The 26,105-nt window shown below is 39.2% G+C and overlaps 1 protein-coding gene across 19 annotated transcripts in view; it reads right to left on the bottom strand.

Moving 5' to 3' along the window:
* The window catches only part of CDC14A (cell division cycle 14A), a 210,689-nt gene that overhangs the window by 39,567 nt on the left and 145,017 nt on the right, over window positions 1-26,105 (bottom strand). For all 19 annotated transcript variants that reach the window (XM_086391454.1, XM_086391462.1, XM_086391465.1 and 16 more), the window contains 2 exons: window positions 19,016-19,154; window positions 2,207-2,366 (listed from right to left, as the gene is read on the bottom strand). In XM_086391454.1, coding sequence (XP_086247580.1) covers window positions 2,207-2,366; window positions 19,016-19,154 — 299 coding nt within the window. The remainder of the gene's footprint in view (window positions 1-2,206; window positions 2,367-19,015; window positions 19,155-26,105) is intronic.

Raw genomic sequence — 26,105 nt, 5'->3', positions numbered from 1 at the left:
ATCTTAAGCACACCATCATTCCCTAGTATTTCTGAACCCTTTCACTTCTGTCCTCTAATTTCAAAACTAATAGCACTTCTGAATGAGAACTAAAGTAATTAATTTGAGGGGTGTTGAAAAGAGGAAGGAGGTAAAACAGCCAACATCTGAATATATGTTCATATTTAAAACTGGTATTTTGAATTTCAATCATACTGCATTCATCACCCTTTCAGTGATAAATCAATGTTCACTGATCTCAAGTTCAACAAATTGGGTTCCAAAAAAGTATGAGAACAAATGTTCTAACTATCAGATGTCAATTTAATACAGATTATAATAGTAAGAGCATTATGTTTCTGCAAGATAAATGTATTTCTTAGATAGACAGACAGTTTTCACATGTACCTCTTCAGAAGCCATACTCAAAAGTCTTATTTACTTGAACTCAACCTGAAGAGGAAATGCTGACCTTCTTGTTTAGCTATATTATCTCACTAAAATGATAGTCCATATGCTTTCTGTTTGCTTTGAAAAGGTCAAACTATAACACAAAGACAAGAAAAGGTCTCCAAAGGCTCTGAATGTCAACGCGACCTTGGCTAAAAAGATTTACGCCTGGTCAAACCACTAAACTCAGCCACTTCATTGGTGACTGTCCTGGAGAACAGACCCCAGGCTTGAAAACTAAGTTCCTCCAGCAGTCTCCATGCTTCCTCTTGAAGAAAACACTCTCCCTATCTCCAAACACTCTCATTATCTTTCCTGGTGAAAGGATATCTGTTTGATTTCCTGAATCAAACAGATTCCTGAAAAAACAAATCTGTTTGGGTTGCCATCTGCTGACCTAACAGAGCTATGATACATTCCTTCCATCCTCGAGGGCTAAGCCTGTTCGAGGCCCTTGTCACTGCCTAATAGAATGTACATCTGCACTTGCTGCTTAAATATTTTAATAGCTTTCCTGCCCCTTTAGGGACATAAAAATAAATATAAACCAGGTGCTTACCTTCGCCTTAGTCAATACTGTGATGCGTGAGCACATGCTCACTCTGTTATGTTTGATTTTTTGTGACCCCATGGATGGTAGCCCACCAGGCTTCTCTGTCCATGGAATTTTATAGGCAAGAGTACTGGAGTGGGTTGCCATTTCCTCCTCCAGGGGATCTTCCTGAAGCAGGGATCCAACCCACATCTCCTACATGGGAAGGTGGATTCTTCATCACTGAGCCATCTAGGAAGCCCGTAGTCATATTGTGATAGAAAAAGCTAAACTAGTAGCTAGACTACCTGCTCTGAAGGTGGTTCCACTACTTAAAAACTCTGTAACCTTGAGCAAGTATAGAATTTTATGCAACTCAGGTTTCTGATCCACACAAGGTAAAAAATTAGAACAAATTATTTCCAGGTTGTTTTTAGTTCCAAGAATACCCATGAGCCTGCTGCTGCTGCTGCTGCTAAGTCGCGTCAGTCGTGTCTGACTCTGTGCGACCCCATAGACGGAAGCCCACCAGGCTCCTCTGTCCCTGGGATTCTCCAGGCAAGAAAATTCTTAGTAAATCACTACCATTTTTATTCAGACATAGGAGGTATAATAGAAAAAAATACAGATTTAAAATCAGATAGACCTGGATTGAATTATGTTTCTAACACTAAGATTAGAATTTCTCTAATATTCAATTTCCTATGATAACATAGAGATAATGTTGCCTAACTCACTTAATCTCTAGTTATGCAGATTAAATCAGACTATGTATGTCAACTATTTAAAGTGGTTTGCGTCTACTGGAGTCTCAAAAAAAAAAAATTGCCCCTGGTTATGCTTTCAACTCTGGACTTACTTTAGAAATCATGTATTTGAGGTTGCAATGTATCATTTGTGGTATGTACTATCCAATTATCACATTAAGATTTTTCTGATTAATATCTATTTCCATTTTCAAATAGAAAGTCTGCTTTTCAATTTCGCTTTAGCAAGTAGTTTCCAAACCAGAGTAGACTCCTTTATAATTGTACTCCTTAAATTACAGCTTTTTTTCTTGTAAGGATAATTGCTTTCTTCGCATTTATTCTTGCTTTATAGGTGGTGCCTCTACACCTAAAAATTTAGTACTGTCATCATTTAGAGAAGAGATACGACTATGTTATATGTGTTCAACTGAAAAATGAAGACATGCAGAATGTCAGTCTTAAGGAGATAGGAAAATCTTCCTGGAAAACAACTCACCTCTCCAAATCTCTCCATGTTGTGTATTTTAGATAAGTTTCCACCAATAGACATATCATCCAAGCTAGAAAGAATTTTATTAATACTTCCTTCACTGGATGGTCTATTTTTCAGTTTGGATCGGAAAATGTCTCCTTGGACCCATAGTGATGCCTGTTTCCTGTAAAAAGGAGAAAAAAATAATAATCATTTTTAAAATGAATGACTATCATCTCTTCAGAAATATGACATCTCATAGACAAAAAGATATAGCAGACAGATATTTGCAAATCAGACTAGAAAGATTATGAAGTCTTGGAATAAAGAAAATAAAGTCATTTTCTGAATGACAAAATAAAGTTCTATATTAAACACAAACACCCTTCTTTCAATATATGTCTGTATAGTCCTACATGGGTTGACTTTTAAGGTTCTTAGATGCTTAGAACAACTTCCACAGTAATAAAGTCTATGAGCTAATTTCTCTTTTAAATATTAATTTAAAATCTGTAATATATTTCTAAAATAGCAATTTGATATATTTGTGAAAATAGCTGGAGTGAAATGGACTCAAAGATATAGGTGAATGAACTTAAGTTAGATGGAGATATCACCTTAAAAAGTACTAAACACACACCTAATTGTATGTGGTATCATAAAAAGTCATGAACGTATAACTTTACAAACCCACTCTTACGATCTAAAAATAAGGTTTATAGCCTCAAATTGATTATCTTTTGGGAAAAAGAAAATGTAGTTGACGTTCATCTACAAGCTTCCCTTTATTCAAACAGGGCATACTTACAACTATCTTCAAGGCTATAAAAAAATAATTTAAAATGTGTAAGCAAAATGACAATTTTGGGCTACTATTTTTATTGATGGGGTCACCTTCATACGCCCCCATGTTCCATATTATATCATACTGTACAGATTAGAATTCAACTAAAAACATAATAGTTCATCATAAGGAATACCAACAAGTAATGAAATAATAACATTATCAAGGAGATGTCACCAATAAGAACATAGATTTCTTTCTTGAGGCAACAGGAAGACCCAATAATACTTTCTCTCAAAAGTTCCACATATCACAGAAAATTCAGGTTAAAACATGAGAGGAAAAACAACCCTCCCTGAAATGTCCTGTCTCATTGGGCCTTCAGGAAAGGAATCCGTCTTTCCTTCTAAACAAAGTTTATTCCCAAATCAGAATGTTAGTGTTTATGGTTAAAAATTGTTGAGAATCTTGAAGAAGTTAACCTTTAAATTACAGCAAAATTTACATATGCAACCCCTCCAACCAAGCAAATACATACCTAGGCATCATACTACTGAAATATTCACTTGTGTACAAGATATAAACATGCTTGATACAATATTATTTGTAATAGTAAAATAATGGAGGCATGTAGTGGACAACAGGTTTATTAAATTATAGTAAAGCTATTCTGTGAAATATTATACAGTCAAAAAAGCCTGGGATGGCCCTACATGTGGTGACAGGGAAGAGTGGCCATGAAATAAGACATTAGTGAATGAAAAATTAGGTGACAGAGTGTGGAAAGTGTGATCCTATCTTTTGGGGAAAAAATGAAAAATGTTACAATTCACAGTTCACAGTTATTTAGAAGATTATATGCCAAAATATTAATGAGTTATCCTCAAGAATGGTAACAAAGGAAACTTTGCTTTCTACTTCCCAATGTCTACACTTTTGGACTTTTTAAAAAAAACAATGTGCTGTTTGCCTTTGTTTAAAAAAAAAAGGTTTGAAAATAAATAAAAATATAGATCAAAGCAGAACAAAGATAGAGTAAGTTTGAAAAGGAACTCTTAAAAGTTGTTACCATAAAAGATAGCAAGCAGTACATTACTACACTGTCTTAACAAGAGCACCTTTAGAAGTCAGGAGAAAAAAATGCCAAAATTTTAACAGCATAGGGTGCAACTGAACGGTTGAGGAGGGGCATTCTTTATTTAAATATAATATCCTACCCTACTTTCAAGGCTTCCCTGATAGCTCAGTTGTTAAGAATCCCCCTGCAATGCAGGAGACCCCAGTTTGATTCCTGGATCAGGAAGATCCACTGGAGAAGGGATAGGCTACCCATTCTAGTATTCTTGGGTTTCTCTTGTGGCTCAACTGGTAAAGAATCCACCTGCAATGTGGGAAACCTGGGTTTGATCTCTGGGTTGGGAAGATCCCCTGGAGAACGGAAAGGCTACCCACTCCAGCATTCTAGCCTGGAGAATTCCAAGGATTGTATAGTCCATGGGGTTGCAAAGAGTCAGACACAACTGAGCAACTTACTTTCATTTTTTCACTTTCAAAGAATAAGTTTTATTTTTCTTTTACCTTTTGTTCACTTTTCAATATTTTTCAAATAAAGCAAAAGAGAGAAAAAATGCCTTTAGATATAATTTCTGAGACAGCCTTTATGGATATAAGTATTTAGATATAGATAGCTAGTATAGATATAAAATATGTTGTCCATATATAAGACTAACTTATCATTCCTAACATTGTTTTAAAATCAAAACTAGGTTAAACCATGTTTCTAACTAGATTAAATTTTAAAATAAAAATATGGTGAATTTTTAAATATATGAATAAAATTAAAATTCCAGATATCGATACACACCAATTTGCTAGGGAGTATGGCAATATCTACCTTCTACCATGGGAATTTTTTTTTTTTGCTTCTTGGAAGCAAACTTTCAAGGATTATTTCCTGAACTTAGGATGCATACATTGATGAGGCTAGCATAACCACTGAATCATATTTAACTCTTCTATACCAGTTGTAAAAATATATATTCAAAACAAACTCTTAACTTTTTCTTCCTTTGTGGAAATCTTCATAAAATCATGGAATAGCCTTCCTGATACTTTGCATTTTCAAAAATTCTTGCCTTAATTTTTCACTCCTCCAAACTTTTCTCACTTACTATTAACATCCAGCATAACCTTTTATATGATGCTTGAATATTACATCCTTCCAATAGTAGTGAACAAAATCATAGTCCTTGGTACTGTACAAATACTTCAAAAAATAAATTCATAAATAGTAGAGGCCTTGGGCCTCTGGTCAAAACCCTAGTAATAAAGAATTGCTTCTTCACAGGGAGAGAAGACAGCCCTGTCACAGATAATGAAAAAATCAGCTACATGAAACACACAGAAAGGATATAAATATACAGATAAGACAGAATTCCTGTCCCTCAAGAAATTTCCAGTTTAGTATGTGAAAAATAAACAACTGAAATCCAAAAGTAAAGCCCTATGACCATGATTTGCTTAGGAGCCTAGGGAAAGGGGCCCCTGACTCAAACTGAAAGAATCAGACACAAGTTATCTGAGAATCCAGACGTATCTAGAACGATGAGCAGGGCTTAGCCAGCAAGAGTATCTCCTGACAAAGAAAACCACGTGGGCTTGAAGAAACAATGATAGCAAAGACTGTATGTATGGAAAACTGGGTTGTTTAACTTGGCTGAAGGCCGCCTCCTTCACAGGAGTGGAGAGGAGGTGAGAACCAGCTCACAATGGGCTCTGCACGCCATACTAAGAAATTCACATTAGATCTCAAAACTGAAGGGCAGACCCTGAGAAGGTCTTGAGGTATAAAAAACACAGAGAGGGGAAGTAAGGCAAGAAGCTGGAAGGCCCAAGAGGATAAATTGAAAAAAATTCTAATTCTGAAATGTTATAAAGTGAAAACTCTGCTGCTGCTGCCACCCTAAAGATGAAAATGACAAAGTGACACCTTTCACTTGCTCAGTTTAAAAGACTCAATCTATCCCATCAGTGGAAAGACTTGATTTGAACTTGAAAATACAGATGAATAAGGTGTCAAAGCTGATTTGTGTGTTGCTAAGTGATGCGATATTCAAGTGCTCCTTAAGAAAAAGCAGAACTTCACGCAAATACTTTTTATACTGACAGTGGAAACCACGCTAGCTTTTATTGTGGTATCTATTACACCTTAAAAGCCTCATCTCAAACAGAAGAAGTAAAACATGTATTTTTAAGTAGTTAGCATTTAAAAATCAAATCCTATGAAGCTAATATAACAACTCAAAGTAAATCCTCCAGTAAAGTAGTGCATTTTATAAGAGAGCATGACATAATTGACCCTCTGCTAAAAAAGAACTTGTGCTTTGAAGTGACTTTGAACAGTCTTGAGAAAAGTAGCCAGTGCTGGGGTCATTAGTTTTGGCCACGTCTTGGCCCTGGGTTATTCAGGTTTGGGCCAGCCAAGCTTGGGACATAAGAAAAAGAAGAATTAATTCAGACTTATTACAAGCCAATTCATAGTTAATTATGACATAAAATCTTTACAAGTCTTTTAGAAAACCTCCTTTCAGTTGCCTTGTTGTAGATACTTTTGGTTTTGAATTCAGAGAACAGTGGCAGCCATTGTTGTACAACTTCTTCTGTTTGTAGCTGACCTCTTCTCCCAAACTTCCCTGACTGCAACTTAATCCCATCTCCACACCATAACGCTTCCTCTTTATCCATCCTCAACACATATTTTCCTAGTATGACCTAGTCCCGACCTCAGTATCCATCCAAAGCCACCATTTAGTCATTTCATATAGAAACTCAACCAACGCTCTAGCTCGACTTGGGCCTCCTCCAGCTGTGACCTGAGCCCCAGCCTTCCCTGTGTGCCTACTCCACTAACTGCTCTATTATGGTAACAAGCAGTTCCTGGTTTAAAGAACTGGGCTAATGAAATGGTCTAACTTGATATCAAAGGAAGACAGACTAGAGAGCAGTACCCAAGATTCAGGAGGTAGGAACAAGATAGGTAATCAAGAAGTTCTACTCTTGCCTTGTATGAATGGAAGATTTAATAGGAAGATGTTTAGGAAGAATTTGGGCTGCCCTGGTGGCTCAGAGGTTAAAGCATCTGTCTGCAGTGTGGGAGACCTGGGTTTGTTCTCTGGGTTGGGAAGATCTCCTGGAGAAGGAAATGGCAACCCACTCCAGTATTCTTGCCTGGAGAACCCCATGGACAGAGGAGCCTGGTGGGCTACAGTCCATGGGGTCGCAAAGAGTCAGACACGACTGAGCAACTTCACTCGCTCACTAGGAAGAATTTATGAGGGAATGGGGGAAGTTCTTACTTCTGAAATACAAAAGGAGAGGGGAAAAATGACTTAGGGAATCCCCAAAAGGATTCAATTCACTAGCTAATTCACATTTAGGGATCAGATCAGATCAGTCGCTCAGTCGTGTTCGACTCTTTGCGACCCCATGATCGCAGCACACCAGGCCTCCCTGTCCATCACCAACTCCTGGAGTTCACTCAGATTCACGTCTATCGAGTCAGCGATGCCATCCAGCCATCTCATCCTCTGTCGTCCCCTTCTCCTCCTGCCCCCAATTCCTCCCAGCATCAGAGTCTTTTCCAATGAGTCAACTCTTCACATGAGGTGGCCAAAGTACTGGAGTTTCAGCTTTAGCATCATTCCTTCCAAAGAAATCCCAGGGCTGATCTCCTTCAGAATGGACTGGTTGGATCTAGAACCTCACAATTAGGAACTAGAGCGCTGGTAACATATCAAAATACAAACTTTGTAGGTAAACTTAATGTTTTATGGTTTACATTTTTTCCCCAACTTTAACCCTTTTACACAGGAAACAAAACAAAAATCATTCAATCTTCTATCTTCAGTAACTGACATGAGTATTTCAAGACAAATTTCTGATGCCACCATTGCCAAAAATTCCTTTTTAACCTTATCCTGTGTGTGTGTGTGTGTGTGTGTGTGTACGTGCTCAGTCTCTTAGTCATGTCTGATTCTTCAAGACCCCATGGACTGTAGCTAACCAGGCTCCTCTGTCCATGGAATTTTCTAGACAAGAACACTGGAGTAGATTGCCATTTCCTACTCCAGAGGATCTTCCTGACCCAGGGATCAAACCCATGTCTCTGCGTCTCCTGCACTGGCCACCTGGGAAGCCCTTATCCTTTTTACTTAGATCCGAATTAGAAACTTACTTTTGTTATCCAGTAGATTCAATGTCACCTGAGAGCCAATAAATAGATCAAATGATACAGCAGTAAATATTGAAAAGCAATATAATCAAGTGTTACTGCAAAAAAACCTGACTGTCCAATAAATAGTGCAAACTCAAGTCTATGCACTGTGCTTGTTATTTTAATAAACAAACCACATTACTGCCTATTATTATTTTAAATTCTTTGTTCACAATATTTCAGATTTTAAGTTCCATATTTTAGGAAAGATAAGTTCTCAAATCTTTAAAAGATATTACTAAAAAAAATTTAATCCATATTACTGCAGCTAGTCCATATATCTTTAAAAAATACTATAAATAAATTATAATTTAAAATTCAAGCTGTTATTGCTAGACATTTTAAAGCATTTTTTCCATTTTTCTGGATAGGTTTTCTTCATCTTATTTTTGGTAATTTCCTGAAATGAAAAACAATGGTTGAACTATTCATTTCTTTTGTTGCTCAACCCAGTTGTGAAACTCAGTGGCTCAATCCAGTTGTGAAACTCACCAAATGCCATAAGCACCAAACTAAATATTGCATAAGCTACAAGTAAAAATGAGCCACAAACCCTTGTTATACAATGTGGCTGGTTGACCAGCAGCATCGAATTCCCTGGGAGGTTGTTAGAAAGACAGAATCTCAAGTCCCACCCCAGATATCCTGAACCAGAAACCGCATTTCCCAAGATCCCCAAATGAATGTTGGATACCTTAGTATCTGAGAAGTACTGCAGACAACTGAAGGCTTATAACTAAATTACAATGTGGAAAAATATCCAACTTTACTGGAAGTTAATGAAAACATGTATGATGTGCTCAGTCATTTCAGTCATGTCTGATTCTTTGCAACCCTATGAACTATAGTCCACCAGGCTCCTCTGTCCATGGGATTCTCCAGGCAAGAATACTAGAGTGGGTTCCCATTCCCTCCTCCAGGGGAACTTCCTGACCCAGGGACTGAACTCGCATCTCTTATGTCTCCTGTATTGGCAGGGAGATTCTTTACCACTAGTGCCACCAGAGAAGCCCAGTATCTATGATAAAACAGAATAGTCAAATTCTGATTTATGGATCTAAGAATAAAAAAGTTCAACCACAACACTGATTCCTTAAAGATAACTTCATTCAAAGTGGAAGCTCTACTGTGCAAAGATAGAAGTCCCTGTAGGGTCCAGATTTAAGCTCTGCATTCTTATTGTCTCGGGAGGAAATTAAAACATAAAAACAACAATACATCATATGGGTGCGTTCCCGTATGCTAAGTCGCTTCAGTCATGTCTGACTCTGTGCGACCCTGTGGACTGTAGTCCACCAGGCTCCTCTGTCCATGGAATTCTCCAGGCGAGAATACTGGAGTAGGTTGCCATCTCCTCCACATCACTTGAGTACCCACAAGTAAAAGATCTCTGTGAGCTAAAAGTCCCCATGGGAACTGCATGCCTGTCCTGCAAGGACCCCTTCTAATGAATGAAAGTTTTAATGGATCACGACCATTAAAGAAGTCAGCAGACTACCACACAGCAAAGATTCAATCAAACATTAAACCATAAAAGCAGCCTGATCCCATCTGCTGCTGCTACTGCTGCTAAGTTGCTTCAGTCATGTCCGACTCTGTGCGACCCCATAGACGGCAGCCCACCAGGCTTCTCCGTCCCTGGGATTCTCCAGGCAAGAACACTGGAGCGGGCTGCCATTTCCTTCTCCACTGCATGAAAGTGAAAAGTGAAAGTGAAGTTGCTCAGTTGTGTCCAACTTTTAGCGACCCCATGGACTGCAGCCTACCAGGCTCCTCCGTCCATGGGATTTTCCAGGCAACAGTACTGGAGTGGGGTGCCATTGCCTTCTCCGGATCCCATCTATATATTATCTATATTCTACAGGCTCTCTCTGAGAAGGATGAGTTTAGACTGGCTTAGTAATAAGAGTCATGTTTGTGCAGCATTTTAAGAACTTTGAGGATATTTGGTAGAAGACATATTTTGGGTGCAGAATAGTATTTTTAGCTTCAGAACATGAGCTTTTAGTAGAAGAAAAACACTTGATGGTTGTTTTGCAAATAGCTTTACTTATATCCTAGAAAAAATTTAAATATAAAATTTCAGACCACAACAAAAAAGATGTCTTATCTGCCAGTACATAAATTCACCAGCCTACAAGGATGCTAATAAACATCTTTCTTACCACCGATGACATGAGAGGAAGGTTTCTTCACGGCATAGAAATCAACACCTGGACATATTTTGGAGTTCAAGGACTAGAAGAATGTGGAAAATAGCTTTCATAAAGTCACAGATTTAGAATTAACATTACTTAAAAAGCACTGATTGGAATTTTCACTTCTGAAAGAATACAATCCCTCTAACTTGTTCAGTCATTTTTGACAGGCGAAAACCTATCAGAAAACTTTTTAATCCTCTTCTTTCTTCCTTAATGAACGTGTTACTTATTCATGCTTTTGCGTCATCATTGACATCACGCTCTTCATTTCTCATACCATTAGTCACACTTCAAAGCTCTTCATCTTTCATATCATTAGTCAGTCCTCAAAGCTCGAGATTTATCTCCTTGAAAGGCTCTCGTGCCCATCTCTAACTCTTCAGTCTAACTTGTAGCCCCTTTGACAAGTCCCCATCTGCTGGATTTTAGCAGTCTCCTTTTTAGCCTCTCTGACTCTAATCTCCCTCCATTAAATTCATCTTATACATTGCTGCAGCCCAATCTTCCTTAAATAACATGTCAATCATGGGACTCAACTACATCAAATATTCCAAAGTAGAAACATGATGAATAAGAGAAGTCTGGAATACACGAGTGCACATTTGGGATCTATGTACCTCACTGTACATATTTACTATCTACACAAATTTACACAATGTGCACAGATGGATTAGCTTCTTGTCTGCACAAAGCTGCTATCACAAATTACCACAAGCCCAGTGGCTCAGAAGAACACGTTTGCTTTCACACAGTTCTGGATGGCAGGAGTCTATCATCAGTTTCACTGTGTATGTGTGTGTGCATGCTCGGTCATGTCCAACTCCTTGAGACCCCACGGGCTACAGCATTCTCTGTCCATGGGATTCTCCAGGCAAGAATAATGGAGTGCATGCCATTTTCTCCTCCAGGGGATCTTCCGGATCCAGGGATCGAACCCTCATCTCTTTTGTCTCCTGCACTGGCAGGCTGGTAGATTCTTTACCACTTGTGCCATTTGAGCTAAAGTCAAATTGTTGGCAGGGTTGGTTCATTCTGGAAACTATGAAGGGAAAATCTGTTTCCTTGTGTTTTTCAGCCATCAGTAGCTGCCCATACTCCTTGGTGTATGGCCCCTTCCTCCAGCTTCAATCTAATCTGTTTCCATCATTACATAACCTTCTTGTCTGACTCCTCCTGTGTCCCTGTGATTACACCCAACCTACCAGAATAATCTCTTCACCTTGAGATCCTTTACCTGATCACATTTGCAAAGTTCCCACTTACAAGATTAAATGAGGTTTATTCCAGAGATGCAAGGCTCATTCAATATTTTTTTAAATGTAATTTACCATATTAACAGGCTAAAGAAGAAAATCACATGATCATATCAGTCAATGCAGAAAAAGCATTTGACAAAATTCAACACTCACTCATTGTAAGAACTCTCAGAAATAAAGAGGAACTTCCTCAACTTGATAAACCTCCAACTAAGATTTCATCACAAATGCCTAAATGTTTCCCCCTATCAAGATTGGGAACAAGGGAAGGATGTCTGCTTTCACCACAATTATTCAACTTCTAGGTGGTGCACCAAGGGAAGAAAAAGCATTAAAAGACATAGAAATTGGAAAGGAAACAAAATTCTCCCTATTTGTAGATGACACACTTGTCTATGCAAAAAATCCCCAGGAATTGACATACGTATTCTCCTTCTCTCTCTCTCTTAAATTTCAGGATACAACATAAATATAGATAGAAAATGAACTGCATTTCTACATGTGGGCAATTATTACATGGAATCTGAAATGAAAAAAGGTATCACTGATAATCACTTAACAAAATTAAATACTTAGGTGTAAATCTAACAAAACTGAACTTATATGATGAAAGCTAAACAATGCTGATGAAAGAAATCAAAGAAGATAAAAATAAATGAAGAAATAAATACTGTGTTTATGGATTGGCAGACTCTACAACAGTAAAGATGTCAATTCTCCCAAAACTGATACAGAGATTTAACACATTTGTATCAAAATTGCAACAATATTTTTTTATAGATAAGGACAAGATTATTCTAAAATTTATATGGAAAAGTAAAGGAACTGGCATTGCTAAGACAGTTTTGTTAAAGAAGGAACAATGGGAGGAATCATTCTTCTGTTAAGGCTCTCTACATAAGTACAGTATCAACAGAGTACAGTTCTGGAGGAAGAATAGACACATATATCAATGGAACAGAATAAAGAACACATATATCAATGGAACAGAACAGAGAAACAAATATGCCTATCTAATTTTTGAAGACCTTGATACTGGAAAAGATTGAGGGCAGGAGGAGAAGGGGGTGACAGAGGATGAAATGGTTGGATGGCATCACCAACTCAAAGGACATGAGTTTGCGCAAGCTCTAGGAGATGGTGAACGACAGGGAAGCCTGGTGTGCTGCAGTCATGGGATCGCAAAGAGTTGGTCATGCCTTACGACTGAACAACAAGAAATTTTTAACAGAGATGTAAAAGCAATTTAAGGGAGAAAATGTAACCTTTTCAGCAAATGGTGCCAGAATAACTGGAAATCCATGGGCAAAAAACAAAATGAACCTTGACCTGAGTCTCACACCTTACACAAAAATTAACTCAAAATGAGTCATAAACTTCAGGGGACCTATGCCTAATCAAAGAGATCTTAGATTTGGTACTAATAGCATGAGCTAAAAAAAAGGAAAAAAACTAATAAATTGGACTTCATCAAAATTTAACTTTTACTCTGTGAAAGATCCTATTTAGAATATAAAAGACAAGTTACAGACTGAGAGAAAATATTTGCAAACCATTTATAAGACAAAGGACTAGCACCCAGAACATTAAAGAATTATCAAAACTCAATAATAAGAAAACAAATGAAGAATAGGCAGATTTGAACAAATGCTTCACCAAAACATTATAAAGATGGCAAATAAGTATGTGGAAAGTTGTTCATTATTACTGACGATTACAATTTTAATGCAAACTGAAAAATGATCAATTATTACACACCTATCAGAATGGCTAAAAGAAAATGCTCGCAAATATGAAAAGAAATTCATTCATTCAAACACTGCTGGTGAAAATGCAAAACGATACAGCCAAACTGGAAAACAGTTTGACAAGTTTCTTATAAAAGTAAACAGGTACCATACAGTCCAGTAACTGCACTCTTGGGCACTTAGCCAGGAGAAATGAAAACTTATGTTTGAACAAAGCTGTACATGAAAATTTACAGCACCTTTATTCATAATAGCTGAAAACTGGAAACAGTTCAGTTGTCCTTCAACAGGTAAATGGTTAACAAACAGTAGAACATTCCTTCCTTGGAATGCTGCTGCTGCTGCTGCTGCTAAGTCGCTTCAGTCGTGTTCGACTCTGTGCGACCCCATAGACGGCAGCCCACCAGGCTCCCCTGTCCCTGGGATTCTCCAGGCAAGAACACTGGAGTGGGTTGCCATTTCCTTCTCCAATGCATGAAAGTGAAAAGTGAAAGTGAGGTCGCTCAGTCGTATCCGACTCTTCGCGACCCCATGGACTGCAGCCTACCAGGCTCCTCTGTCCATGGGATTTTCCAGGCAAGAGTACTGGAGTGGGTTGCCATTGCCTTCTCCGCCTTGGAATGCTACTCAGCCACTAAAAAGAACAATTATTGATACATGCAACAATCTGGAGGAATCTCCAGAGAATCATACTGAGTGAAAAACACAAAGTCCAAAAGGTTACATGCTCTATGATTCCATATACATAACATTCTTGAGATGACAATATGTAAAGGAAGAGCAGATTGGCAGTTGTCAGGAGTCAAGGAGGGGATGTGGGCAGGAAGGAAGGGAGAGTAGCTATAAAAAGGCAACATGAGGGATTCTTGCAGTGATGGGAATGTTAACTGTATCTATATCTTAACTGTACCAATGTCAATATCCTGATTTTGATATATTAGAGCTTTGTAAAATGGTAGCACTAAGAAAATGGGTAAAAGGTACATAGGAGTTTTCTGTCATTTTTTACAACTGCATGTTAATGTACAATTATCCCAAAATAAAATTGTTAATTAAAAAAGTATCTGTATGTGTGTGTGCCTATTGTAGTCAGATTGCATCACTCCTCTGCTCAAAAATCCTCTGCCTTTTTTTAACATAGCAGTTAAGGGTGGTGATTTTTTTTTTTTAATACTTATTTGTTTGTGTCAAGTGTTAGTTAAGGTGTGTGGGCTTCGTTGCTCCACTGCATGTGGGATTGTAGTTCTCCAACCAAGATCAAACCTGCGTCCCCTGCTTTGCAAGCCCAATTCTTTACCAGGGAAGTTCCCCTCTGATGACTTTGCACCTCACCCAAAGAAAAGTCAGACTCCTACAAAGGCCTAGCAGAATGTATATTCTAACCTCTTCCTCCTGGCCCCATAAGCCATGATGGCCTGTGAAACAGTCCAGCTCAGAGCCTTAGCAGCTGTTCCCTTGGAGGGAAACCCTTTTCTTGAGAACATCCACCATTTACTCTCTCACTTCTTCGAGGCCTTTGCTCAAAAGCCTTCAATGCATCCCACCGCTACCACATTATTTAAAACTGCCTTCTCTGCTTTCTGCTATTCTTTGCTTCATTTTTCTATATCACACCCATCATGGTCAGAGAAACTACAATCGCTCAGTCGTGTCTGACCCTTTGTGGCCCCATGGACTGTAGCCTGCCAGGCTTCTCTACCCACGGAATTTCGCAGGCAAGAATACTGGAGTGGGTTGCCATGCCCTCTTCCCGGATGTCTTCCTCACCCAGGAATGGAACTGGGTCTCTTGCATCTCCTGCGTTGGCAGGTGGATTCTTTACCACTAGCACCACCTGGGAAGCCCATATAATTGATACATTTGTTTATTAACCACACAACAAATCAACTTCTCCCTGCCTCCACCACTGCTTTCTTCTTCCTCCCCTCCCTCTCATTCTTTTTCTTCCATCTCCATAGGTCAGAAATTACTCTTTTACTGCAACACCCCAAGTGCAAAGAATACTGCCAAACAGTGGCTTTCAACAATTATCAACAGTTGTTGCAGGAAGGAAGGAATAAAGGAAATGAGGGAAGAAAGGAGGGACCTCTGTAAACTGGGTCAAGGATGACATGGACAGATATGTTAAAGGCCACTGGAAAAAAACTTAAGATCAACAGAAAATTGTAACAGTCATGTTCAGGATGGAAAATTATTTTAAAGTTCCATCATTAGGAACTTAGAGAAACTTGTTAAAAGAAAGTAGAATCATAAATGAACTCTTTCCCTCACTTCTAATGATTTATACATGATAGAGGAAGTAAATTTTATCAACTAGTACAAGCAGCATGAGAAAGGTAAGAGAAAAACTGTTACTGCCACCAAATGTAGCTTAGGAAAAGGCCTGAGGTTGTGTACAGAATGCCTGGAGAAAGGTATGATAAATAAGCTTTCCCGGCAGGAAGTTAGAAACAGTCAGGGAATGCACTGAACAGAAGTGTCTGGCCACCTAAGCCCCCAGGCTCCCTGTGGCCCAGCACCTCCCCTTCCCCAGTGGACCACAACACTGCCCTGCAGAGCAGCAGAGATTACCTAAGTACTCATGCTCCCCTCCTGCCCACCTAAGCAAGTGGCCCGTAGAGAACCTTCCTCATTCCCTTGGTTACAAGACCCTATAGACTGCTGGGTAGAAAGTCATCAGATGGCTCATACATTCAGGCCTCTACTGATGACCCATCGAGCTCTAAAAGCTTTTCAGAACCAAACCCATCATGGCTCACATTCTGGTTTACCTTTGTCATACCAGATGATCAACCCTTCCAGACCATCCAACATCAAGCAGGCCCTTATTTCCCAACGACCCTCTCATTCCCATCCCACCCCCTCAAATCTAATAATATTATTTTATACATAGATTCTTTGTAGGAAACAGAGAAGGAAGGAAATGCTTCACAACTTGTTTTACAAAGACAGCATAACCCCCATATCAAAACTTAACCAAAGTATTACAAGAAAAGAAAATCACACACCAATACAGACACAGAAATCTGAATATGCTAATAAACATTAGCATACCAGATCCAGTCATATGAACAAATAATAGCACATCATGACCATCCTGGCTCTACATTCAAAAGATAGATGCAATTCACATTGTTGTTGTTTAGTCATTAAGTTGTGTCTGACTCTTTGTGACCCTGTGGACGGTACCCTGTCAGGCTCCTCTGTCCATGGGATTTCCCAGGCAAGAATACTGGAGTGGGTTGCCATTTCCTCCTCCAGGGGATCTTCCTGACCCAGAAATCAAACTCGAGTCTCCTGCATTGGCAGGTGGATTCTTCACCACTGAGCCACTTGGAAACCAAACTTAACACTTGTTTATTGTGCGCTCCTTACACTAGAAATACCAGCACCCTGGGAGGAAGGGACCCTGCCTGTCACCTTCACTGTTGCATCCTCAGAATCAGGAGCATTGCCTGGTGAGAGTGTGCACCTAACATGCACCTGTTGAATACGTGAATGTCACTAACGCACTAAACTGTGTCTTCCAAACACAATCATTCTTCCAAACACTGATTTTAAGAGATGGCCTCAAGATCCCGGTTTAGGAATGTCTTTTGTATTCTAACTGTAAGGCCATTTATTCAACTTTAGTAAGTAATTAGTACAAGCCCCCGGCAGATATACAGCACCAAGTCCCCTGCTGTAGGCACACAGGAAGCAAAATAGTGGAAATCACTGGCAGGGAATCTGACAAAAAGAAAACTAAAAGAATACAATTCTTTTACTTGTATTAATATCTCACATGATATTCAACCTAGAAGTTGTCTTCTTAATGGTCCTGTTCTTGAGTATTCTTCCCTTGTGTCTTCATTACACTTCTACCTCATTCTTTTATTTTTTTTAAATATTTTTTTAAATTTAATTTTATTTTTTAACTTTACAATATTGTATTGGTTTTGCCATATATCAAAATGAATCCGCCACAGGTATACATTTGTTCCCCATCCTGAACCCTCCTCCCTCCCCATACCATCCCTCTGGGTCGTCCCAGTGCACCACTATGAGGTACCATTTCACGCCAGTCAGAATGGCTGCGATCCAAAAGTCCACAAGCAATAAATGCTGGAGAGGGTGTGGAGAAAAGGGAACCCTCTTACACTGTTGGTGGGAACGCAAACTAGTACAGCCACTATGGAGAACAGTGTGGAGATTCCTTAAAAAACTGGAAATAGAACTGCCTTATGATCTAGCAATCCCACTGCTGGGCATACACACTGAGGAAACCAGAAGCGAAAGAGACACGTGTACCCCAGTGTTCATTGCAGCACTGTTTATAATAGCCAGGACATGGAAGCAACCTAGATGTCCATCAGCAGATGAATGGATAAGAAAGCAGTGGTACATATACACAATGGAGTATTACTCAGCCATTAAAAAGAATACATTTGAATCAGTTCTAATGAGATGGATGGAACTGGAGCCAATTATACAGAGTGAAGTAAGCCAGAAAGAAAAACACCAATACAATATACTAACGCATATATATGGAATGTAGAAAGATGGTAACACCTCGTTCTTTTAGGCTAAGGTATAACTGCACGTGTTTCAGCATTTATTTTCCTATCACTTATTCCCTCTGGGATTGGCAGCTTAGGTAACTCCTCAGCCAGCTCAAATTCTTTTAACCATTTGAATGCTTGTAGTTTACTTACAGCATATTTCTATGCAATTCATGATCATTTGTTTCTCAGCAACATAAAATGATTTAAATGGGAAAGGAATTATCTGAAAAAGAATGCTATTGCAAATAAATCCATCCTAGAAAAGGAAAAAATGAAATTTCAGTATAAGACACGAATTGATAATATTTTAGAGTTGAACCTAAATTAGCTCGTGCTAATTTTATCTCCTCATTTTATTAATGGGTAAATTAATGGTAATTTCTGAACTTGTAAAGGGAAACTAGAAAGGGGTGTACCCATACAGGTTAAACTTCTCCTTGCAGGCTGGGGTTTGACAAATAGTTAATGAATGAGTGAACAAATCAAAGGAGGAATTTATAAGTATTCTTCTAAATAATAGTCATAAAGCTAGTTAGTGGTACAGCCAGGACTAAATCCCAGTTCTCTTCCTTTCCTCCTTGGTCACTCGTAAGTTGCAGCTCCATGAACAGGGTAGTCAGTTGTCAGGGGAGCAGCAATGTCGCTGAAATCACTGAGTGACCTTGGTCGTGTTTTTTTCTCATTCTGCTTTTAGACGTGCAAACAAAAGAATGAAAAGTGCCAAGTGGGATGATATAAGAAAATTGCACTGTAGCCAGATCACACATAGAAAATGACAGAAAAGAGGTAGGCAGAGATAGCTCTGTGATTTTCTTCTCACTCTCACCTGATCTAAGAGATATAAAAGGTACAAAGTTAGAATGCATTAGCTGTCAAATCAACAATGTTCCATTAGACTAAGGCTCAGCCTTCTCTAACATTGCAGCCATTTCACAGCCACAGGCTTGACAGGGTCCACAACTGGGCAGCAAGAGGCAAAAATAATCAGGAACAAGGACACCATGTAATAACGGAGACAATGTACTTACTCTTCCAGGAAGTGTTGCTGGGGTCCTATAATAGAGCCGGGCCGGCAGATTCTGATCCAAGCAATTATTTCTGCATGTGTAAACCTGTAGTGTTTCATGACATAACAGGCTATCAAGGTCCCCGTTCTTCCAAGACCAGCTGCAGGAGAGGGGAAAAGAACAAGAAATACAAAATTCAGGAAATACATCCACAAACATACTGAAATCATACTGTGTCCAGAAATTGCCATGGTATGAAATACAATGCAAGATATTTAAACCCAGGCAATAATGTAATGCTTTTTACATGATCAGGGGCTAAATAATAATTCTAACTCAAGAAAAAACACAGATCGTATGATCAAAATAAACATATGGAAATATAAATATATCTATATAAAAGAGCAAAGGTCTTGAAAATTATGGACAGTTCAACTCCCGAGGACCTTTGAGAATGACTGCCTTTGTGAATGTTAAGGCAATGCTGGTTCCAGACAAGCACTTGCGAAATATCAGCTGTCAGGCGTGTCTCCACGCTCCTTAGTTCCAGTCCAGGTGGAGATGAACCCTCAGTTAACAGTTTGTGTGTATGTGATGCTGAGTCAGTAAGTGTAACTGATTATATTATCATGGTCATTTTTTAGACCTATTTAAATGGTGAGGTTTTTTTTAATTTATTGTAGAATAAGGAATTCTAGAATCAAATAGGACAATACCATAAGCATCATCTGACCTCACTAGCTGCCAAGCCCAGGACTGTTTCAATACTATTTCCACTAGGTTGTCCTAACTTCTTTGTAACTCTTTCAGAGACCAGGATTTCATTATTTCCTCAGCCAACATGCACTGATGGAGCAGCTACTACCTGCCAGGTGCTGTGCTAGAAGCCGGGGATAAGGTGATGAATAAAATACACATCGTCACCGCCCTCGTAGAGCATGCACTCCAGTGAGAAAGAACCAAGCCAACAGAAGTGCTCAAGTTTCATTTCCTGAGGCTCTGGCATTTTTCAAAAGCTTTTGTGTCAGGATATTTTCCTTATGTCAAACCCAATTTCTGTTATGTAGGAGAAATCAATACAATTAGAAATGATTGTCAAAGAAGTACTGGTTACTATCATGATCAAAACATTCTTCAAAGTGTTTTCACAAATTGTGCTATTTTTTCCCTCTCTCCAGAGAAATAAAAGTGATAGGACTTTGCATTTTAAACAATTCTTTTAAATCTACACTGGCTTCCCCCTTCCCCAAAATACTCAAAAATGTGATCAAACTATAAAGACTTCAAATACGGTGACTGCTGTTCATACACCAGAACTGAGGCCCAACATACTAATCAATTCACTCATATTAGCATAACAAATGACTATGGAATTCCAGACTAAAATTCCCTGGGGATCCTGCTATCCTCCAGAGTTCTTTCCACTTTTGGCTCATCTGCTCAGTCACTCCATCCTACAAATACTAAGAACACTGAGTATGAGACACTGTGACAGATGCTGGGGCCAGAAACATGAAGACAAGCAGGATGCTCCTCTCTTGAGATATACAGCACTGAGCCACTAATGCTTATTTATAACTATTTTCTAAATCTTTCCATATCTGGCTTCTTGGAGTTAAACTCAGCACTATAAACTTTTATTTAAGTAACACTTATGAGTAAGGCACTACGCTGAGTTATTTTTCCACTACTTAATCTCTTGCTATCATATACTCTTTTTCTTATAGAATGACAAAGTGGCTCTGTCTTTGTTTTCAAACATTTGATTCAGTTGGTCAAATGTTTACTGACTGATTGTCTACCAGCTACCCATGTCAGGGCTTTGCTCAGAGGTTAAGAAGATAAGCAAGTAAAGGATATAATTTTTGACCACAATATTTTATCAAATAGTTGTAGACACAAGAATAACCAACAAGTGAAGAAATTAGGTTTAAACTGAAGCTAGGCTCTCAGAGAAAGGGACTGTGTGAGTTGTTGGTGTCTTCAAGGAATGTGTCATTGATGACAAGGACTTCAGCTGACTCTAAAGAATAAGAAGGCTGCAGACAATTTCAGCAAAGGGTCCAATGAGTGAAAGCCAGATGGCCTGGAGAATGTGTCAGTGTGTGTTGAGTGGAAAATAAGGTCAGATAGGTATGGAGGGGCCAGATTAAGGGGCACCTCTGAGTCAAGTGGAGGAGCCTGTACTTAGGGGAAGCAGCTTACCAATTGTGGGCTGAAGACACCAAGGACTGTTGAGTTATTCGGGATTCTCCAGATTCAGATGCACAGTGCTCCATCTGCTCACTGATTAGGTCACACCTTGTGATATATGTGCTATTATTCCTCAAATATTTGTAGATGAGGCTCTAATGAGCAAAATTCAGCTCATTTAGGAATTCATGATTTATCAACTATTAATAATAAACATATAGCCATTATCCTATAAATATCTGATTTTTCCTTTAACCAACAAAAAACCCTAAATAAAGCCATCATATATTTGGGGACAAAGAAATTGACATGATAAAAGCAGCTGGGTGAGGCTGCAGCATACCTCCGGGATGGGAAAGGTCAGAGATGGAAGCCAGAGAGAGAAGCAGGAAGGCTGGCTGCCAGGCAGAGGTAGGGAGAGACAGTGGTAACAAGGAAGAGCTGAGTTAGAAAGACATTTTGATTGGGTCACACGGAAGGTGAAAGGCAACTGATACTTTTAGCCTGGAAAACTGGTACAATGTCATCCGTGAAAACATGCAGTTAGAAAAGGAAATAGGAAAAAGTTGGCAGCTTCATTTATATGTTTCAGAATCTCCCCACCTCTAAAGGAAGAGTCCTTTTGTAGCTTTTCCTATCATTTTTCAAATAATAAAGCCAATCTTCTCTAATCTCCTCACCATTTGGAAATACACAATTTTTCAGCCAAAAAAAATCATGTCATCTAATGGTGTGACACACACCATTATTTAAGTTCCACTAAGAAAAATTAAACTATGATATGCAATCATTTTAAGATCCATCCTAGTCTCAAAACTGTGAAAATGTAAAAAGGTATGTCTCTAAATCAGTGTTTCTCAATCTTTGCCCAGCCAAGAGTCTCTCTAGGCATTATTTCTCCTGATTGTCCCCCATGAAATTTTACTGTCACAGACAGATCGCATATTTCTATATGTACTGTGTATAAATCTGTTCTTTGCATAAAAAAGGAAAACATTTGTTTACCACCCCAAAACAAATTTTTCTCCCTTGAGGGTAGTATCACCTGAGGTTGAGGATACATCAATGGAATTATAATCAAGCTCAAGTTTATGGATGCCTGGCATTCCCTTCCCATTAACTCTCCCTTTTTAAAAATTATGTTTACACTATTTTATTAGATAAGGTTTGTGTGTGTGTATGTCTGTGTGTCCTGTTTTCATCTGAAGTACATTTTGCCCCCAAACAAACATCAACATTCTTTAGAAAAGAGCGAAGCTTAATCGCGGTCTCAGTAGGACTCTCTTCCTTTAATATAAGATTTATTGGCTTTCATGTTTGTGCCCAGAGTAAATATTTTAGGTTTCTGCAGAGTTGTTAAATCCTCAGACATCTGACAAGACTACTGTTCAGGTAATCATATTGATAGAATACAGCTGGACGGCCTGAGGCAGGAAGCCCAGTCGGTTTCCAGGGTACTCCTTTTCAAGTCACCAATCTGGGTCTCAGCCTGGGGAGAAGATGGCCTTCTCTACAAGATAGCCCTGTCTCCCCCTGTATCCCTCCCATGCAGGAGGCTACCTGCTCCCTTGGTTAGGCTCTTCATCACACAAACTCACAATCAAAAAGAAAAGGATGGCACAGAAATTTTTCAAATTTCTCTAAAACTAAAAGTTGCTTCCCCCTTTTAAAGAGTCTATAATTTAGATCTATAAAAAGAACCTACTTAGCACTCAATAGTCAGGAGCTCTTACCACAACCCAACAGAATAGGAACAGTTCACTAAGTTTCTATAAAAACTTTAACAAATTTTTTAAAGCATTCATAATTAAAGGGCTCCCTGGCACAGGGAGAGAAGATGTTGAAAAGTCTTCTATTTATACCAAGTTAAACGCTGACTGCCTTACAGTTTCAGGCATTTTCTGAAACCCCTACAGATCATCAAAAATCACACAGCGGAACATCACAATGTTGCCACTGTTTAATGATTATCTGTGCTGGAAAACTTCACAAAATCATGGTCCTTCATTTTATCAACCAGAAGGCAAGCTGCAGATACTGAATCGTTATGAGATTTTGCACATTCCCAGAAAATTACTTTCCAGTTTATCTCTATTTTTAGCACTTTACATTGAGGCATGAAATAGTCATTCTCTTTTCAGCAGCTACCAAAGTTCATTTGACATCGGATAAGTCTCTCTTCCTCCTCCTTAGAATTCAATTAAAATGCTCTGTGCTGTTGTAATTCCCAGGAAATTAAACTGACTTAATTAGGGCAGATGTCAAAATAATTAACAGGCCTATAGTAGCTAAGTATGCTATTAAAAGCATTACAGCTGTAATTAAATCAAAGGTGTAATCTTTGGGAAAGAATCCTACATGTGTGTACAAGTGGAAGTAAATGTAATAACTCTCAAAAAAATGTCACCGCCTGTAAATGTGACCTTCATATATAAGAACTGACTTCAATGCTAAAGGTTCTGATTAAAATATTTTTTTAAAACCCTGCAATATAAAATATATGTATTTCTTAAAATATTCCTTACAAGGGCAACAATTACAGCTCAAGGATATAATAGAGAGAATATCTGTAAAAAGAATGTTTAACACCAGAGCGTCTTATTTTCCCAACGTTTGTTAGGTGAGGAATAACATCAAGAGATATGCTGAGTTTTAATGAAAGCTTTGCATTTCTCCTCCCCTGAATTTCTCAATCCAAGACATGACATAGAAGTTGGTAAATCATCTGCCTGCAGTGCAGGAGACCTGGGTTCAATTCCTGGGTCAGGAAGATCCCCTGGAGAAGGAAATGGCAACCCACTCCAGTATTCTTGCCTGGAGAATCCCATGGACAGAGGAGCCTGACAGGCTACAGTCCACGGGATCACAAGAGTTGGACATGACTTAGTGACTAAACCACCAAGACATGACAGGCAGAGAAACTACATGCCTTGGCAACCAAAAAACTAACTGATTAGGAAATAAGGACAAATTAATGCCATAAGAAATACTGCTTTTTATGACACAAAAGCTTTGAAAGAGAGCATGTGAATAGCTCCTACTAAACATTCAGTTCAGTTCAGTTGCTCAGTCGTGTCCGACTCTTTGCGACCCCATGAATTGTAGCACACCAGGCCTCCCTGTCCATCACCAACTCCTGGAGTTCACTCAGACTCACGTCCATCGAGTCAGTGATGCCATCCAGCCATCTCATCCTCTGTCATCCCCTTCTCCTCCTGCCCCCAATCCCTCCCAGCATCAGAGTCTTTTCCAATGAGTCAACTCTTCGAATGAGGTGGCCAAAGTATTGGAGTTTCAGCTTCAGCATCATTCCTTCCAAAGAACACCCAGGACCGATCTCCTTTAGAATGGACTGACTGGATCTCCTTGCAGTCCAAGGGACTCTCAAGAGTCTTCTCCAACACCACAGTTCAAAAGCATCAATTCTTTGGCGCTCAGCTTTCTTCACAGTCCAACTCTCACATCCATACATGACCACTGGAAAAACCATAGCCTTGACTAGATGGGCCTTTGTTGGCAAAGTAATGTCTCTGCTTTTCAATATGCTATCTAGGTTGGTCATAACTTTCCTTCCAAGGAGTAAGCGTCTTTTAATTTCATGGCTGCAGTCACCATCTGCAGTGATTTTGGAGCCCAAAATATAAAGTCTGACACTGTTTCCACCGTTTCCCCATCTATTTCCCATGAAGTGATGGGACCAGATGCCATGATCTTCGTTTTCTGAATGTTGAACTTTAAGCCAACTTTTTCACTCCTCTTTCACTTTCATCAAGAGGCTTTTTAGTTCCTCTTCACTTTCTGCCTTAAGGGTGGTGTCATCTACATATCTGAGTTTATTGATATTTCTCCCGGCAATCTTGATTCCAGCCCAGTGTTTCTCATGATGTACTCTGCATAGAAGTTAAATAAGCAGGGTGACAATATACAGCCTTGACGTACTCTTTTTCTTATTTGGAACCAGTCTGTTGTTCCCTGTCCAATTCTAACTATTGCTTCCTGACCTGCATATAGGTTTCTCAAGAGGCAGGTCAGGTGGTCTGGTATTCCCATCTCTTTCAGAATGTTCCACAGTTTATTGTGATCCATACAGTCAAAGGCTTTGGCGTAATCAATAAAGCAGAAATAGATATTTTTCTGGAACTCTTGCTTTTTCGATGATCCAGCAGATGTTGGCAATTTGATCTCTGGTTCCTCTGCCTTTTCTAAAACCAGCTGGAACATCTGGAAGTTCACGGTTCACGTATTGCTGAAGCCTGGCTTGGAGAATTTTGAGCATTACTTTACTAGTGTGTGAGATGAGTGCAACTGTGCGGTAGTTTGAGCATTCTTTGGCATTGCCTTTCTTTGGGGTTGGAATGAAAACTGACCTTTTCCAGTCCCGTGGCCACTGCTCGAGTTTTCCAAATTTGCTGGCATATTGAGTGCAGCACTTTCATAGCATCGTCTTTTAGGATTTGAAAGAGCTCAACTGGAATTCCATCACCACCTCTAGCTTAATTAGTGTTAGCAACTGCCATATTCTCATTAGCTTTCGAGTTCCACCGACACTTGACATTCAGTGGTCTCCTGGTATCCGCGAGGGGCTGGTTCTGGAATCCCCGTGGATTCTAAAATGTGCAGATGCTCAAGTCCCTTCCAGTCACATTGGTGGATGCGCACCCTGTGCATACTAAAGCTGGCCAATGGCATGAGAAATGCAGGCTTTTCCTTGGGCCTAGGCAATCTTTAACAAAATGAGATACAGAGGCAGAGCCAGGTGCACAGGGATCACACGGGGGAAAGCCAGAGCACAGCCACCCCGCCGTGACCTGGGCAGAACGGAAAGCACCAGTCTAGAGACACCTTCCTAGCAGATCCACCCTCCCACTCCCCCACCACCCGGGAGACAGCAAGTCCAGCCAGTCGGGGGCTTTGTGTT

This window comes from Bos grunniens, chromosome 3 (assembly GCF_055505025.1).
Source record: "Bos grunniens cultivar Pamir isolate PY7600 chromosome 3, Bosgru_T2T1.0, whole genome shotgun sequence".
Lineage (NCBI taxonomy): Eukaryota > Metazoa > Chordata > Mammalia > Artiodactyla > Bovidae > Bos > Bos grunniens.
This window is presented reverse-complemented; position numbering and strand designations above follow the sequence as displayed.